This window comes from Simochromis diagramma, unplaced genomic scaffold (genome assembly GCF_900408965.1).
Source record: "Simochromis diagramma unplaced genomic scaffold, fSimDia1.1 OVJJ01000159.1, whole genome shotgun sequence".
Taxonomy (NCBI): Eukaryota; Metazoa; Chordata; class Actinopteri; order Cichliformes; family Cichlidae; genus Simochromis; species Simochromis diagramma.
The window spans coordinates 2,472,415-2,487,402 of record NW_024387197.1 but is presented as its reverse complement, the minus strand read 5'-3'; the positions used below and the strand labels follow the sequence as shown (position 1 = coordinate 2,487,402).

The 14,988-nt window shown below is 38.2% G+C and overlaps 3 protein-coding genes across 4 annotated transcripts in view; 2 read left to right on the top strand and 1 right to left on the bottom strand.

Moving 5' to 3' along the window:
• tacr1a (tachykinin receptor 1a) overlaps positions 1–6,850 on the bottom strand; it is a 54,689-nt gene extending 47,839 nt beyond the window's left edge. Inside the window, exon 1 of one of the 2 annotated variants that reach the window (XM_040050127.1) lies at positions 5,982–6,850. In XM_040050127.1, coding sequence (XP_039906061.1) covers positions 5,982–6,385 — 404 coding nt within the window. In that variant the 5' untranslated portion in view covers positions 6,386–6,850. The remainder of the gene's footprint in view (positions 1–5,981) is intronic. The other variant, XM_040050126.1, reaches the window with a different exon arrangement.
• Positions 6,851–8,689: 1,839 nt separating this feature from the next.
• LOC120745310 lies at positions 8,690–10,871 on the top strand. Its single transcript, XM_040050049.1, has 3 exons — positions 8,690–8,990; positions 9,249–10,799; positions 10,859–10,871. The coding sequence occupies exons 2-3, from the start codon at positions 9,259–9,261 to the stop codon at positions 10,869–10,871; spliced, it is 1,554 nt and encodes a 517-aa protein (XP_039905983.1). The 5' UTR covers positions 8,690–8,990; positions 9,249–9,258.
• Positions 10,872–11,479: 608 nt separating this feature from the next.
• On the top strand, positions 11,480–14,552 carry LOC120745309. Its single transcript, XM_040050048.1, has 5 exons — positions 11,480–11,901; positions 12,100–13,144; positions 13,248–13,394; positions 13,972–14,073; positions 14,247–14,552. The coding sequence occupies exons 2-5, from the start codon at positions 12,110–12,112 to the stop codon at positions 14,550–14,552; spliced, it is 1,590 nt and encodes a 529-aa protein (XP_039905982.1). The 5' UTR covers positions 11,480–11,901; positions 12,100–12,109.
• The last annotated feature ends 436 nt before the right edge of the window (positions 14,553–14,988 follow it).

Sequence of the window (14,988 nt, the reverse complement as noted above, 5' to 3'; positions counted from 1 at the left end):
CCTCTGTGTGTTTCCTCGTGAGTCAGTTCCTTTATGACTTCCCAGTTTGGTTTTATGTAGGAGCCTACATGCAGTTTAATTTGAAATGTATGCTTTTATTTTGATGGTGCAGAGAGGGCAGGAAGTTGGGTGAGAGGAGAGTGGAGCCACATGGTTTTTTGACCTCGCAATCTCTCTTCATCCATTTTGAATTGAGCTTTATAAGTTTTCATAATTTGGAATTTTGTTGCTGTGTACCTCATTGGACTTTTGAAGTAAATATTGAGAAACTATCAAGGACTGTTTTTTTTTTGGGGGGGGGTTTTTTTGGATATGGAAAGAGGGACTAAGCGGAGCGTCAAGCTAAGGCTCCATTCGCAGGAAACCTACATATTATTTTGTATCGCCTATTTTGTATCACCAGTTATTTCTCTGCTGAGAGCAGAGAAATAACTGGAACCTGTAAGAAGAGAAGTGGGAGCCATTGTTACTGTTGTGCTGCTATTCTTGGCATCATTTTCTAATTTGGCACCTAATGTGGTCCAGCTGGTAGCTGTAATTGATTACTAATAACAGATTTACAATTTCTTAGTGTTCTGTAGAACAGATACAAGTACACTCATTGGTCACACCTTGCTAGTACTGGGTTAAACCCCGTTTTGCCTAAAGAGCTGTTTTAATTCTCTGTGGCCAAGACTGAGATCTGGTAACAGTGTAGGCCATTTGATTACATTGAACAGTGTCATGTTCAATGAGCCACTTTGAGATTACATTTTTCAAAGAACAAGCTGTAGAAAAGCCAAAAAGCTGGCATGAAATGGAAACATTTTGGCAAACACTAAAAGTGAAAACCATAAACTAAAATTCAGTACAACATCATATTGGACTATTCATTTGTTGTCTGTAAGCAGTAGTCGCTGATCTGCTGGATAGCATGTTTATTGATGACCATCACATAATTTCATAATTATGTGAGGAGTTTAGAAGTGTTTTGCTGAATCTGAGAGCTGAATAAAATGAATAAGCTGAAATATCCTAAGACGCTCTGATTTAGACGGGAATATCAAAGTTGGCTGTTTGATGGCTTTGAGTTTGTAATTGTAAAAACGTTTTAATTCTCTACTTTTCCTCAGCAATAAATATCCCTTTATTTTCCAGGCAAAACTGCAGCATGTAAAACTTTACCATCACCGAAATCTCTTGAAAGTCAGTTGTTAATGCTACTGACCAAACAGAAAGCACTTTAAAGAGGAGCTACAGTCTGATGCCTTAGAGAGCAAATTCTTTCTTCTTCAGGAATGCTGCTGCCTGTTCAGGTAAACTAACTGAAGCATTGCCCTGCAGGGCCAACTGAACTACATCTTATTTCATTTCAGCTCCTGTTCCCATAATGACGTCAAATCTGGCCTTGCTCTTAGGTAAGGTTAAGAGGTTCCTTAGTTTCGTTAAATAACTTTTAGCTGATCCATTAATAGCTTAGAAAATATTAGGCTAATTTCCCTTTAATGCATATACATGAAGCTAATTGGCATATAGTGTCTGTCTGGCTCATTCTGTCCAATCAGTAGATTAAGAGTTTCTTTAGACTAATGGGCACTTGAACATGCATACTTATGCCTCCACACTGGCTGATTCAAAATCCTTGATGTTCATAATTGCAACCTATCGACTCAGAGTAAACCACTCATTACTACATACCAGCAGCTCTTAAGAATGAACATGAGGGAAAATTATCATCAGGGAGTGAAACAAGACGAAACAGCTATCTGCGATGACAGAAACAAAATGGAAGAGAAATATGGCTGATAGAGACAATAAGAATTTTCTGTCACCACCTCCATGCTGCAGTGAGCACAGTGATTATAAGTACACTGAATACTATTGAACAATATTCAGCAATGGATTTTCTGCACTCTCTAACCTCTGCAAGCTGGAGTATATTCCTTGATGCCTTATGCAAAGTGGCTGTTGAAAGGCCAGTACATTCTGCATATTTGTTTTTATATAAACACATAAATTTAATCAGATGAAGTTAAGGACATCTGTTTTATAAGTATCGTAAAATATTGCTTTAAACTCTCAATTATTTGAAATCTCCAATAGTGAATTACAGAGCTGATTTCAAACAAAGACTTCTTATACTTTTTCATCATCACCATCAACTGTTGTTGAAAAACTGATGTTTTTGGCACTTTGTAAAATGTGGCCTGTTGCATTATGTTTGTTTGCAGTAAGCAGGAAGTACATTTTATGCCATTACAGCCTTTTGGAGAGCATCGTATCTATAATCTTGCACACTCAGAATGTGGATACTTAATAATATCAATGCCATCATCCATCCTGGAAAAACACTGTGCACTGTGTTGCTTTATATAGTAACTAATCTTGATGAATGGAGAGTTTTGAGTTTAAGAGGCTGAGCTTTCACATAAACACAGAGACTCACACAAATATAGTGTTTCCATTGCAGTTTATTTAGAAGGGTTTCTACTTCCTAACCACACCTTTCTATTCAAAGAAATTATCAACATATGATCACACCTGGTGCATAAAAGATGGGAGCTTTCCATCCGATCGGTTCTACAAAAAAATTCATTTCTTGAGGATTCATGTGCACACAACCCCCCCCCCCCCCCCCCCCCCCCCCCCCGCTGGTCAAAACCTTTGTTGCCATTTCAACTATTTGTAAGCGTCAGCATGGGAATAATCACTGGCTAGAATAGAAATAAAAATAGCTTAATCTGATTTTCTTTTTATTATTAATGTGTGAGTAATGGTAACAGAAGTCTATAGATGACAAAACAAAAAAAAACCTTGTCAGTGTTTAAATAAATCCAACAGGACATGAGACGTTTATGTTAAAACTGTTGCAGTGTTTTCAAATGATGAGACAGTGATTGTACTTGTGAATACTGGGGTGATGGTAACTTCATTTTTATTGGGAAATAATATTTTTTTCCACTTTACTTTGCTCAGTTGGTTTCTATTTTTGGTATCAACCTCTCCGCCTTTGGAGAAAACCCTGTCATGGGGTACTGAAGAGGCACGGCTCTACGAGTATCTCACAGCAACCCTGTAAAGGCTCCTATATATCCACTTATCCGCGATATATCAGGTGTTTTTGTACCTAAGTTGCTAGACACACAACAAAAAACACACCAGGGAATTAAAAACAAAACACAGACTTGAATATTATAGTAGTAACATATTTCATTATTTACAGGATTACACTTTATTGGGAGAGATCAGCTCAAAGAGTTGCCATACCGGGGGAAACCCTCCTCCTTTGAGTAGGCTCCAGGATGTCACAGGTGAAACTCAACTAACGCATAAATTTTGTAGGAATCCACTTTATAAACTTTACTTTTAAGACCATCTATCTTTTATATACAGTTTACATAACTATGTCAGCTACCCATTACTAACTTAATAATAATAATAATAATAATAATAATTATTATTATTATTATTATTATTATTATTATAATAAAATACAAATGATTCCCAAATATAAGACTTCAAAAGTGTAGTACACAAGACAGTTTTCTTCAGTTTATCTAATGTCAAATGGGGAGAGGTGGAGTACAAACTGCAGAGGTCACCAGTCACAGACAGACAACAATTCATGCTCACATTAACACCTACTAGTTAGAATATGAACTGAACAAGCTTTATTTTGGACTATGGGAGGAAGCCAGAGTGCCCAAACGTCACACAGCTAGCCCCCAAGCTCACCCATGGATTCAAATATACCACCTTCTTGGTTAAAGGCAACAGTGCTAACCACTGCACCACCATCGCCAGTGAAATGCCATCCATCCATTCTCTTCAACTTATTCTTTTCAGGGTCAGCTGTCTTAGGGAGAGAGGCAGGGTACACCCTGGGTAGGTCACCAGTCTAACACATAGAGACAGACAACCATTCGCACTCACATTCACACCTATGGGCAATTTAGAATTTAGAATTACCAATTAACCTATCCCCATTAAGTGCATATCTTTGGAATGTGGGAGGAAGCCAGAGTACCCAGAGAGAACCCACACAAACACGGGGAGAACATGCAAATTACACACAGAAAGACCCTAGCCTGATGGTGGACTTGAACTCAGGACCTTCTTGCTGTGCGGCAACAGTGCTAACCATGAATTTTGATCAAATGTAATCATCAAAATACTGAAGAATCAATTCATGTTAATAGTCTTTTTCCCACTACAGTAATCAGAGGTTTTAGATTTGTACTGTTTTGCCACTTTGACAAATTCTCTTAATTCCTTCTACCCACAATCCAGGGCGAAAGAAATTGAAAACTCCATTTTATAAAGGACCCAATGAATCCACATACGGCCCCAGTAGATTTTTCTACAGCTGAGTTTGTTTTGTTTTTTACCAATTACCTCAATACAGTCAGCATTGGAGCAGCACACTGATCTCAGCACGCAGCTGTACTGCTGATCTGTGGGCAGTGCAGTGCAAGAGCACCCCAGAAATGATGAGGTAAAGGATGGAGATAAGAAAAGGAACGTCTTATCAGCTACAGCAACACTGCGCCACCTCCCCTATTTAACACATTCATCAAACATACGATCAACAGACAGAAATGATTTTATATCTATGTCATTAAGAGATGAAATGTTAACTGTGAAGGTAGTGCTGTTTGTCAATGATGGGTCACAGTGGGTGTCTACCTCCATCTTAATCATCCACATCTCTGAAATATTCTAAAATACTATCTTTTCCTGGCTGCATACATATGGGGCTGTCAAGGTAAAGTTAATGTTCCTTTACAGGGATTTTAATATCATGGTTGTGTTGTGTGGATGCACGTGGATAGCTAGATTCTTATATCCCCTGATTGGCAAACTCTCATAACAGTATGTTTGCAGTGAGCAGACTGAATGTAGCATGTGTTGTCGCTTCCCTTTTGTGCTCTGTTCAGCTATAACCAAATCTCTCACTTAATCTTGGAAAGTTCAGATTAATGGTGTTCCACAGTGAGACAATTAGTGGCTAACATGTCCTGAGATGCAGAAAATACAGAGCTGCAAACACAGCTTCATGTGGTTAAGCAGGAAAATGGATGTCTCAAATGTACACCCACCCACATCCACCCACACTTACACATAACACATATAAATGTGTTTCAAACTGAGCAATGCACATATCTTCACACATGCCTTCCTGCACACAGAGATAATTACCTACATGGAAATATTGATAGATACTTCACAGATTTATATATACAACACAACACACAAGGACAACAACACACATTTATCACTCACACAAACACCTACTCAAATAGAGCAGGGCTTTCTATGCATTCATTTTCATTCAGGATTATTATGCTGTGTGTGTGTTCCTACACAAGGTTGCTCATTAAGAGTGAGCAAAGACTTAGAAATGAAGAAATATTTTCCCCCAAATGCTATATTTTCAGTAACAGGGGTATACATGAAGACATAAAATGAATGCACAAAACTTTTAGCAACAGCTTTGCTTTCCTTTTTTTCCTATTTGACAAGGGTTTGAGCCAGAAGGCAATGAACCATTAACCATGGCTGTTTATTGCGCTTCCTGTGCGTCACGCGTTGTTTCGCCATATGCAAACAAAGGAGGCAGCGAAGGAAAACAAATACTGTCAATAGTACTTTTACACCAACTAGTGAATGAAGTTTCTTATGTAATTTAAAACCTTTTTTTCCCCAAAGAGTCAGTAATATTTAACCAACCAAAAACAATGTGAAAGCATTTGCACCTCTTTTTTTAACCACACCTATACGCTCTTAGAAATCAATAGTAGTCTGTTTTCATAATGATCGATATGTATGGATGTACTCTAAGCTTTCGTGGAATTTTGAAACATAAACTGTACCGTGAATGGGCAAATTACATTAGACGGTCTCGGGTGTTTACGGGTGTTTTCCAATACCAAACACTTGGGGCACACTGATCATTTCTCGTGTATTCTGAAAGCAGGCTGGCTGTGAAAACAGAAGCTTACCTGTCCAGAGCGATGGCAGTCATTGAATAGATGCTGGCAAACACAGCCGCGATCGGAAAGAAGTTGTGGAAGCGGCAGTAGTCGAGTCCAAAGTACCACTCGTTGTGCATCCCGTAGGTGAAGTTGATCACCGTGTTGAATGCAGACATGGACGCTTCGGCGAACGCGAGGTTCAGGAGAAAATAATTGGTGACAGTCCTCATGCGTTTGTGCGCCATAATAATCCAGATGACTGTGATGTTACCTACTACGGACACGATAACTATACAGCTGTAGGCAATGGCCCAGAGGACGATTTTCCAGACCGGCTGCACAAACTGGTTCCTGTAAATGGTCCCGTTATTGGTATCATTGGAGCTGCTGGTCCAATTTGGCGCATTGGTAGTACTGAATAAAGGATCCATTTTACTGTTTAGAAGCGAAAATGTCACTAAACCGGCGGAAATAACCCCAATTAATTACACGACTAAGTTAACGATTCCAAACGCAAGTGAATGTTGGAAAGTTTCCGAAAGCGTCACGCTCGTTTCTAAGTGTACAGTTGTAGTCTGCGGAGAGTCCGCTCTCCTACAAATAATAAAGTCAACGAACCAGAAAAAGTATTTGATGTCGAAACTTCCATATCAATCTTTGCACGTTTCCCCCCCTTTTTTCCCTTTTTTTTTCCCTTTTGCTGTGCGTAAAAACAGAAAGGCGTCTTTTACGCGCACCAGAACGAGTCTGGCAATGGTAACAGCTCAGCTCCGTCTGTGTCTCTCTCCGTGTCTGTGTGCTGTCCTCCTGCTGCTCCTCTACTCTGACTGAGCGGCTGCACACCAGCTTTTGAAGAGAGCTTCTGCGCTCCCGTCCAACATGCTGGCTGTGTAATTATGATTACGAATGAATCCAGGTGACTTGATTACTACGCCTAAATACTTAATTTAATGTAATTTTACTATAATTCCTTCATGGACAGTTACAGTTATGATGTACAAAATAATAATATATACAATCTTTTTTGGCATTGTTGGTGCAATTTAAAAATAAAAGACAGACACCACTTGTGAAAATATGTTACGTCATAATTACAATGTAAGATAAGGAAACATTGTTTGACTTCGTTTCAAATGCCCTCAAATTTATGAATTACATAAAATTACTTAGTCTTAGTGCATAAGTTGTGTCTCTGTTAACACTCATGTATTTTTACGATATTGTTAAATTTATTACTTCTTGGTTCTGGGTTACATTAAGAAGGTGCTGCTAAAAATGACTTTTTGTAGTGCTTGTAGTGTAGAGTGATGGGGTGCCATAATGAACACCCAGGCCCTCTCACTCACTACCCCCTCTTGTGGTCTTGGATTCTGGACTGGAGTGGTTTGATTGAAGATTGATTGCTTCACAGGATATAAATGAAAAATCTGCAGTCCTGTCATTCTTTTCACAAGGCTCTTCTTACAGTCCTTATATGATCACATCATATCATAACATATCATATCATATTGTATGATGAGATGATCACATATATATTGCTAAGATAATGTACCAATACAGCGTCTAATGACAATGAGACAGATGTGGTCATTGTCCTGTGTTTATATCTATCCAGAAAGATGTGTCTTTAGGTCTGTCAGGAAAAGTAATGTGAGAGAATGAATGAACTCATTAAGAGGACTTCTTTGCAGGTTGCCATCGAACAATTTATGGTACTGAAAGACTGGAGAGTGTGACATGAATGAACCATAACTCCTATCACTGGAATAAGGGAGTCTTTAGTGCCAAAAATGTTGTAGCTGTGATAAATATGTTAAGCTTCTGGCTTACAGTGCTTCTCTACACTGTAAAAACTGTGATTGGGGTTAATTAGAATCTAATAGGAGAGTAATAGTAATTATTACTCAGTAAAAACGTGTATGAGTAGTTTTAATCAAATCTAAGCAAAATTCAACAATTTTGAGATGTTCAGTTATTTAAATTTACACAGTTTTGTTTGGGGTAAATTCAGCAATGGTTTGTTGAGTAGATTTAAAAAAAATGTTTGAGTACTAAAAAAATTTAAGAAATCTAATAGATTTAACTGATGAAAGCATTTTCATTTTAATCATTGTACACTTCCGCCCATAATCCTTTGGGCCACGTGCAGGACACACGCGCTTCATGAGTGGACGTCTCCATTTTGTCAGACGTAAGACTTCTTAATTTGTTCAAATATAAGACACGGTTTAAACAATAACGTATATCGGTTTTGAGTAAAGGTTTTAAACAGTATGATACGTCGAAATTTTATTAATAATCATCACTGTAATGATAGTATCCTATTTTTACACAAATGGCAGTTAGTGGACTGCTAGCACAAGGTCACTTTCCAAGCCTTCACGACTGTGTTACTGAACAGCTTTAACTAACCACATGTTTTACCGTATTAAAAAATATCAACGGTATATTCCGATGAGTTTTAACGTCTTTCATCCACGTTTAAAAGTTCATGAAAAGGTTTTGCGGTCAGTTGTGAGTGATTTTGTCAGCCACAGTCAGTTTTTCGAACTCCAGTTTCCAATAATGGCGACCGCTACTAAGTTTTAAAATTACTCTTATTAATCTTTCTGGGTCACAAAATAAACTTTTAACATATTTTCAGGCGCGAAATTAGCTGTGTAAACATCAAATATCTGCTCGGTTTATCAAGATATTGCATGTTTGCAAAGGGTGCTTCGACGTTTTCGGAGCATCTGCTACCCACCAGCTCGATAGCAAGCCGGGAGCTCGAGGGTCACTGAAGCCGCTGAGAACGGCACAACTCCCGGCACATCATTTTCAGATCACCGCGGGGTTTCGCTACTCAGTTTAAACGTAATGTATAAGTCACTTAGACAACCTAAAAATGTTATTGTTTGGTTTTTTTCAGTGTTTTATTTGTTCGTGAGTAAATCGGTTTGGCTGAGATTAATGATAATGTTGCTTTCCTTTCAGGTAATGGAAGATCCCTCAACTTAAATTCACCTGATCAGCATGTAGACTGTGCATTATAAAGTAAGTTGTGATAAAATGTTATATTAAATTAAACTAATGGTTTTGAAATTGAAGCGGCATGAAATTACCAAGTTGACCCCACTTAATCTAACTTATTTGTTTTTGTAAAAACAATAAGTAGAAAATAATTGCTTATTATTTGTAGGATTTTTTTCTTCTCTATAATCTCAACATCAAATGTGTATAGATACCCATGCTCTTACATTTGTCATGAAAAACTATTTAGATTCTTAGATATATATTTTTCCATCACTTTAGGACCTGGCAAATGGGATGGCAGTGTAAGATATGCAAATCTTTTTCTACTACAAAGGGGAATCTTCTACGTCATTACAGATTACAACACGCAACATTTGGTCGTGGACAGCACCAGCCATGTCTGTATGGCAGTTGTCCTTGCACATTTAAAACACAAGGAGCCCTTCGCACACATTTGTCCAGATACCATACCGCTGAAGAGAGTCCAAGGCCTGGAGTGATCACTGCATTTAAGTGTTTGGCTTGCACTGCTTTTTGCTCTACTCAGAAGGACTATTTTCAGCATATAGGAAATCACTTGAAGAGACACGAAACTGTATTTTGCGTTTTTAATGGATGTGACTTTCGCACAAATATATACAATACATTTCTAAAGCACAAAGGCAGGAGACATACATGTTGTTCCTTAACTGATTTTAAGAAAGAAGTCTTGGAAAGTCATCCTAGTCAGAACACTGACCATTCTGATGTCCCTGAACTCAACAGTGATGAATGCTCTAGTGATGTTGATCCAGAAAGTGCATCTTGTACTGTTCTTCAAGGACTTGGCTTACTTCTACTCAAGTTAGAAAGCACTTACAATGTTTCAGTGAGGTGCATTAATGCTTTGGTTGAAGATCTCTTCTATATTTCTTCTTCAGCATCTGTGGAGGCGGTTAAAAATATAATTGATTCAGCACTGAAATCTAACAAATGCACTGTTGACCACACTATCATAAAGGACTTGGCTGAACAGTTGTGCAGCTCTCATCCCATTAGCAGAGCTCTTGGAGCAGGCGGGCCACTTGGTTCAGCTTTTAAGAGAAATAAGTATTTTAAGGAGCATTTCCAGTTTGTGGATCCTATTGAATATATTCTTGATGCTGAACAAAAAAAGAGCTTTCAATATGTACCAGTTCGAAAGACTTTGCAAGAAGTACTGAAGAACAAAGATATTGCAGTGGAAGCCTTTTCAAGGTGCTCAAGTAGCACTGGGCATTTTGAGTCCATTTTTGATGGTACGTGTTTTAAGGACAATGACTTTTATGCTGTAGAAGAAACAAGACTCTCTATAATAATTTATGTTGATGAATTTGAGGTGTGTAACCCATTAGGAACCTCTCGAAAAAAACATAAAATAACTGCAGTTTATTGGGTTTTGGCCAATTTGCCATTGAGATTACAGTCTGCCTTAACATCAATACAACTAGCTTTACTTTGCAAATCTGTTGATGTGAAACAGTTTGAATACAAAGTAGTATTGGATCCACTTTTGAAAGATCTTGTCACTCTTGAACAGGAGGGGGTTTTTATTTCATGTTTAGGGAGAAATATTAAAGGCGCCCTACACTGTGTTGTAGCTGATAACCTTGGTGCTCATGCAATTAGTGGACTTGTTGAAAGTTTTAACGGGCCATATGTTTGTAGATTTTGCCTTGGACATTCTTCAGAGTACCAGACATATGAAGTACGGTCTGGGGTCTTCCCACTTCGAAAAAAGGATGACTATGATTTACACGTACAAGCTGTCAAAGAAAATCCAAATTTAGTGCCTCATTTTGGCTTAAAGCGGTCATGTCCATTAACTGATCAACTTAATAGTTTTCACTTTGTGTCTGGATACCCACCAGATGTCCTTCATGACCTTTTTGAGGGAATAGTGCCAAGAGAGTTAGCATTGTGTTTTCAAGTTTTTTTGAAGAAGCACTACTTCAGTTTGACTGAACTGAATAATATAATCACATGTTTTCCATATAAGGGCTCAGACAAATTGAACAGTCCACAAGCAATCCCTTCAAATTTTGCTGGTCGCAAAACTGTAGGAGGAAATGCTCATGAAAACTGGGCCCTAATACGTTTGTTGCCTCTCCTTGTTGGTTTACGTGTACCTGAAGATGATCCTGTTTGGCAACTTCTTCTGACTTTGAAGGACATTGTTGAGTTAGTGGTTGCCCCTGTTCACACAACACAAAGTATTGCCTACTTTGAATTTAAAATATCTGAACATCGTGTCAGATATTTGGAAGTTTTTCCTGATCAAAGGCTCACACCAAAACACCATTTTTTGGAGCACTACCCTGCTGTAATAGAAAAATATGGGCCATTGGTTGGAGTATGGACAATGCGCTTTGAGGCGAAACACAGATTTTTCAAGCAAGTTGTGAGACACACTAACAATTTCAAAAATGTGTTGCTGACCCTTTCTACAAGGCATCAAATGATGATGGCCTACCACATGCAATCAAAAGAGGTGAAACCTGCCCTGCTTGTCACAAAAATATCCAGAATGCCTGTAGATGTGCTGCATCCAGACATACAGGCAGATTTAAGAGCAAGATCACCATCTCTGACTTGTGTGCAGCTTGCCACCACTGTCACCTACAGTGGAACAAGATACACTGCTGGGATGATCCTGTCTAATGGTTCAACATGTGGACTACCAGACTTTGCTGAGATAATACAGATAGTCGTTTTGGACAATTGTGTATATTTCATTGTGAAGTTACTTGCTGCATGGTATGTAGAGCATCTGAGATCTTTTCAACTGGAGGACACTGGCAAGATCAGTCTTTTGGAGCAGCAGAAACTTGGTGACATGTGGCCCTTGGCTTCTTACAATGTGGGAAGAAAACGCTTGGTAACCCTGAAACGTTACATCTGCTGTGAATAATAGGTAAAAAAAAAAAAAAAAAACGACAACAACAAAAACTTGATAACATGTACATCTCCCAAGTATTTGTTATTTGCAACATTTGGTGTGTTGAAGTGTGCTTTTTGTTTTATATCTCAACTATTGTATAAATGAAAAGTAATGACTAATTTTATTTAATTGAAGGGAAATTTAACTCTGCCCATTTACATTTTATTCTAGGTTGAACAAGATGGAGGCAAAGCTTCGTGTAATTATTGATGACCAAATCGAGAAGTTGGTTCTTCCATCAGGGATCCCACCAACATTGGAGGAGCTGCAGAGTGTTGTGAAGGATACTTTTGGGATTTCAAATGACTTCAGTCTTCAGTATTTTGACCCAGAATTCCAGGACTACTTCACTCTTCACAGAGCTGACCAGATAAAAGACAAAGACACTGTGAAGGTTGTTGGCATCACCCCGGTCATGATAAGCTTGACTCCGGTTGATGACAGTTTTGGCAGCCCCTCTGGCCAACTGTCTGACTATGACTCCTCATATGCTGAGTCAGTTGTATCCAATGCAGACTCTGCTGCAACTACTTCTTCTCAGGACACCATTATTCTCAAAAGGCAGAAGACCACAGAACGTTGTGAGCCCTGGCCGAAACAGTTTCCCATTCCACAGTTTGCATATGAAACTGAGATGTACCTGGAAAGAGCCACTGAGGAGTATAAAAAGAATGGAAATCTTCTGCCCACCTCCAAAGTAAAGACTGATATTCTTGAGAAGTTGGCTGAAACTATATTTACATTTACGGCCTATCCTTCAAGTGCACAGGTTAGTTATGTTGCTGAGGCACTTGTGACAAAATACCCTTGTCTCAAGGAACCTGGCTCTTTCTCAGGTTATTATGGTTGGCAACAAAGCATCAAATACAAGATGGCCAATTATCGTACAAAACTTAGAGGGTTTGGTGTTCCTGAGTTGACATGCAATGCCATGAAACACAAGAGTCCAGGTGACCAGAAGTCTGCAAATAAAGTGAAAAAGCCTCGGAAAGCAGAGGTAAATTACCTTCCGCCATATCCAGCAGGTGAAGATGAGGACAGTCAAGAAGAAGAGAGAATTCAGTTGCTTACTGAAGTCAAGAAAAGAGACAACAACAAAGTGATAAAAGAAAAAATGGCTAAAACATTTGCACATAGACGACATGAAATTGTCAACCTGTCCCCCAGCATTGAAGACATCAAAGCCAGATGGCCAGCATTGTTTGAGGCATCTCATGTGAGTTCCAAATTCATTTTGGGTGGGCTTTTGGGTTTTTTTAATGTAATCTTTCAAACTTCAAATAATTTGAGGCTCCATCATGGTTTTTTTTGTCGTTCAGCTGCAGGATGAGTTCTACAGGATCACCCTGGTACACCTTGAACCCAAATTCATGTCCATGCTGGATGAGTACACTCCCAAACTGTTGGCCCTTTTCCATTCCAAGGGGGGAGCCATGGGATTGAAGTTGCAGGCTATCATAGCCAAGGTATTTTCCACAGACATTTCAGCTTGGAATTTTATTTAAAGAATTTTTTTGTCAAATTTCATTTGCATGGTGCACAGCTCCACTAATTTGTTTGCATGTTTTTGTCAGTGCAAGAGGACGCCAGGACGTCACTGATATAATTAACAACACAATTATGGGTTTCATGTTTTAATTGTATTTTAAATACATGTCTATTCTTAGTAAAAAAACAAACAAAAAACAAACAAAAAAACACAAGTACAGGTATTGCTGGGTTTTTGTTTTGTCCCAAGAAGGAAAAACCCTTTCTGACGAACATAAACTAAATTAGATAAAAAACTAAATGACTAAATTAATGTAATTTACTAAAACGACACATTTAAAGATTGAAGCTTACAAGCATGTTGACAATACCTTTGTGTTGACTGTCAGCACCCAGGCATGTGCATTAACATCAGCTAATTATCGCACATAATGCTCCATGTGATGATAATTTGATATTTAACAGTTTTTTTTAATACTGCCAATTCTCACAGTTTTGTCTTAATAAATAGTCACTTATCTGATGGTAATTTTTGGAATTCTTGCTCATTTTCAGTCACCAAGCAATCCTAGCAATAACATAACCAGAAATCTGGTTATTCAGTGCTTGATGGTGTACCTTGGGGAGTCCATTGATCAACTGATCAAAGAGTACAGTGTAAGTGTTGAAGTAGAAACATTATTCTGTTTTTGTTATTCATATGTGTTTGTCAAGTTTCAAATAATTTGAGGCATTATCATGTTTTATTTGTCATTCAGCTACAGGATGTGTCCAGGAAATATTTCATGTGTGCAACTACAGTCAGAAAACCCATGTGTTTGTTGTTTCAGGATGCTGATGAGGATGGTGTGTCACAAGATCTTTCTGAACAGAGGATGAAAATCTACAAAATCAAGGCTGTTGGATCTGAGGAGGATGACATTGGCATTGTGCTGGAGGGTGTGAGAATTATGCCTGCTCTGGGCAATTTTCCAAGAGCATGCGCAATGCTGGTTGGATTGACATATGCAGTCGATCTTGCCTATCCCAAAGAGCTAAAATACACCTCGGAAGTATTCCAGAAACTTTTCCTTGAACTGGATTGTGCTAAGCTCTCACCAAAAGTGAACAGCCTCAAGAACAAGTTATTGGCTTAAACGAGGACTCTGAAAGAATGAAAGGGAAGTAAGCTCACTGAAAACCTTTGGTTTGTCTTTGTTAGATGCAGCTATCTTTTCAGTTTTCAAGTTAATTTCATCTTATTCATATCTTACCCAAATGACCTGCAATGTGTCAGGCTGTATTTGTGCTCTTCATTTTAATTTTGTTTTTTATTACCTACAAGTTTCTTAGGAATATTCTGTTTGAAAGGCAACAAATTGGAGGAATCACTAGTGAAGCTTTTCTTTGTTTATACTGTATGTTACTATAAAACATTAGTTTAAAACAACTTTAAAATTTAACAGAAGTGCAGTCCTGTAGCTGTAGAAATGTTACTTCCTCTTACATGTGTCTTAGATTTTCTCAGGTTAAACATCCAAATTGGGATAAAAGGTTGATTTACATTATTGATATTCCATGTACATGAGTGAA